At 31.9% G+C, this 3,565-nt stretch overlaps 1 protein-coding gene across 1 annotated transcript; it reads left to right on the top strand.

Moving 5' to 3' along the window:
* The first annotated feature begins 519 nt into the window (after window positions 1-519).
* Window positions 520-2,475, top strand: LOC145120396 (NAC transcription factor 29-like). The gene is made up of 3 exons (XM_079056224.1): window positions 520-736; window positions 960-1,246; window positions 1,893-2,475. The coding sequence occupies exons 1-3, from the start codon at window positions 571-573 to the stop codon at window positions 2,325-2,327; spliced, it is 888 nt and encodes a 295-aa protein (XP_078912350.1). The 5' UTR covers window positions 520-570; the 3' UTR covers window positions 2,328-2,475.
* The last annotated feature ends 1,090 nt before the right edge of the window (window positions 2,476-3,565 follow it).

The raw sequence follows: 3,565 nt of genomic DNA on the forward strand, positions 1-3,565 counted from the left end.
TAATAATAATAATAGTATAATAGATCTTACGAATCTACATTCGATCGTTTCAGAGTATGATCGGACTTGTTACTGTTAGTGGCTATTAATTTATTGTTATTATACACAATATTAAATTTGAATAATACTAATTTCTACAAAATTAAACCCTATTTATAAGAAGAAATAAAATGAAAGTTATAGATGTTAAATATCACCAATTTGATACCGTACAAGTTTAAAATTGTCCTTGAAATGTGTGATTGTGACATGAAAAAGAACATCACCAAAAACGGTAAAATAATGCGATTATTTTGTTAGCATGTAACGTTAGCTAACATGACGGGTGTTCGTCTCCACAACCTTCGGACGACGAGTATACCTATGTGGCCAACATAAGCGTTAACACCGGCATCTTTCATAAAAATCCAAATCATTTTCTAATAAAATAAATGAAAACGACATTTCTCAAATTTAATATCGTCTTACATTTTAATATTGTCTTACATTGTCTCTAGCAAATTTGGCCTCCATAAAAACCGAGGTTTCTTGCATGATACTTTCCCGGTCATTTTACTGTTTAATCGAACAATGGAGAGGGAAGAATTTCTTGATCTCCCACCCGGCTTCAGGTTCTATCCATCTGACGAAGAACTTATCGTTCACTACTTGCAAAAGAAAGTGAATTTTTGTTCAGTTCCTGCTTCAGTGATTGGAGAAATCGAGTTGTACAAGTTTAACCCGTGGGAACTTCCAAGTAAGAATCATTGCTATTATTGTTGTGTTTGTTACTTAGATATTGTGAGTCCTAGATTTCTCTTCAAACATATATTTGAGGAAAGGTTAATGACTCTAACATATATATAGAGAGAGACAGCTGAAACTTTGTTTCCATGATGTGAGACAGTTAACTTGTTTCAATGATGTGAAACAGTAACGTTGTTGATGATGAATTTATGTGATTCTTGTTTACTTGGCAGGAAAAACATTTTCTGGGGCGGATGAGTGGTTCTTTTTTAGCCCGAGGGACAGAAAATACCCAAATGGATCGAGGCCAAAAAGGTCTGCAGGATCGGGTTTTTGGAAGGCGATGGGGAAAGATAAGCCGATTTTTGCTTCTTCAGGGTCAAAAAAGATTGGACTTAAGAAAGCTTTGGCGTTTTTTAAAGGAAGTCCAACGAAGAATGTCAAGACAAATTGGACCATGAGTGAGTATAGATTGCCCGAGTCATCTAGCCGATCATCTAGACTAAACGGATCGATGAGGGTAATATAATCATTTCCTCTAACTTCATATATATCGTACTTACACTATGTTTATTGGTGATGACGATCATGGGCCAAAAATTAGGAAGTAAAAAAAACTTACCCTACGTAGGTTTGCCCGGGTGGTGTCCCTCCATTTGACACACTAAAACTGTCCATTTCTGTATTTTTTTTTTACATATAATTCTTTTATTATAAATAATGTTTTATTTTTATTTTTCCTTAAAGATATCACCAGCATTTATAATTGTTTTTTATACCTAAAAACTAATATTGACATATTTCTTCATATACGATCCTGAATTGCCAGTTTCATAATATTCTTTTCGTGTGTTTTAACTTTGAAATGAATAGTTTAGCTTGTTTTGGAATAAAAAAAATTCTATATATTTCTTTAATTTAAAATAAACTAAAAGAATTAGAGATCATAATGATTACAAATAAAAGGTTGGGTTATGTTAGGTTAATGAAATATAAAATGTTGAAATTGAGTTACAGTTAAAGGTTGTGAAGATGGAAAAAGATAATAATCATCTAATAGAATGACGGATTGGATTTGAGTTGCTAATACATCTGGTCTTAGATACACATCATTTTGGTTTGTTGAATATTTTGTTTTATTATATGTGCTATTAATCTTTTATTAGTTGGATGATTGGGTGTTGTGTCGGGTACGACAAAAAGGCAACAAGTCAAAGAACAAATCGAAAGCAGAAGAAAACCCAAAGAGTCAACTTCCGATTACAACACAGGAACTCCCTTCACCGTACATCGTTACAAACGCCAATTTGGACATAATCTCGGATCATATGTTCAAAGATTTTCAATTTATCTCGGCTTCAATTCTTGCGGGTCAAGATCTTCCTTACATTATTGAGACTAGTTCCCCCAAACAACTTCAAGGTACAAAAACCGACAATTATGGCTTAGCATTTGAAAACGGGGAGCTTTGCGAAGAAAACATGTCATTTATTGCAAAGGACGAGAGTGCTAAACGCACAAACGTGATATGTGATGATCCATACGATGTTCTTAACATGGTACATTTGGATGTTGTGATGAAACTCATAAAAGATGGATGAATTTTCTAGCTCAATTGGGATCCAAGACTATATGAACTTCCAATACCATGAATTAACAATGTCTATATTACCATGCAAGAACAATATCCATAATAAGGGTTATTGCATGATGTACAAAATGTCTCTTTTGTGTAATACTTGTATTTACTTTGGCAAATAAAACTTTTTTTTTTCTATTAAAATGGTTCAAATACATACTTGCATTCACTAGTAGTCTAGCCATGGGCGTCTTTGAGGGTGTGCGAGGTGGGCAACCGTACATGACTCATGTCGTGGAGGGGGCCAATTTTACATATGATTAAGTTTATAATCTAGCAATCGACAATCCAATAATCAAAAAGAGAAAAGTCTATGTATTTTTCAATTTTAATAGCTAACGCTACAATTAAAAAATGCAACAACTCACGTTTTGAAAAATTGGGATTAAAAGTAAAAATTGCATTTATGCTAATGTAAATTTACGGTAGAGCTTATGTTTTGTTCCAATTACAAACTTTCAAATTTGCAGCAACTGCAAAGCTCAAACTACATTTTTTGTTCATTATCTTTATGATTCCATTAGACTCTACATCTCATTTATATTGCACTCTCGCTCTACTTTTTTACTGTTAACTGAAATTAAACAACTAATTATTTTTCTATTCTTAATTTCTAAATCTGACGACATCTTGTTTTATATTCTGATTGTTGTCGTTGATTAACGAATCTAGCACACTAACAAACATATTTTAAATAACTGAATAGTGCACCGAGAGTCATACGATTCATTTAGCAAGGTAAGATTGTATATTGTATTATCATCTTTTTTATTGTCTTTATAACATTTATCGAGTTATGGTAATATGAACAAAGTTATATATATATATATATATATATATATATATATATATATATATATATATATATATATATATATATATGGGTCATTTTTAATTTTCGTATTGACCCCTCAAAATCAACGGGACGCCCCTGAGTCTAGCATAGGCAAATACCGGTTGGCCATTAGTATTACATATATATAAAGCATTTGGTTCAATACTACTAATTCTTTTATGTAATATAAATTATTAAACATAATGTACAAACCTATTATGCAAAAACCTAGCTAATATAATCATTATTTGGAAAAAAAAACCACCTTATGATAACGCCAATTGGGAAGACATGTCAGGTGCCTCTACAATTAAATATGTGTGGGTTATCCATTACCAATCTTATATCATAGGTTATAAGAGGAT

The sequence above is a fragment of the Lactuca virosa genome, chromosome 6, assembly GCF_052849685.1.
Source record: "Lactuca virosa cultivar CGN04683 chromosome 6, Lactuca_virosa_CGN04683_v6, whole genome shotgun sequence".
NCBI classification, from domain to species: Eukaryota; Viridiplantae; Streptophyta; class Magnoliopsida; order Asterales; family Asteraceae; genus Lactuca; species Lactuca virosa.

Coding starts and splice junctions, on each gene's coding strand:
- LOC145120396 (XM_079056224.1), top strand. CDS start 571: ATGGAGAGGGAAGAATTTCTTGATCTCCCACCCGGCTTCAGGTTCTAT. Junction 737..959: donor TAACCCGTGGGAACTTCCAA/GTAAGAATCATT, acceptor TTTACTTGGCAG/GAAAAACATTTTCTGGGGCG. Junction 1,247..1,892: donor GACTAAACGGATCGATGAGG/GTAATATAATCA, acceptor ATCTTTTATTAG/TTGGATGATTGGGTGTTGTG.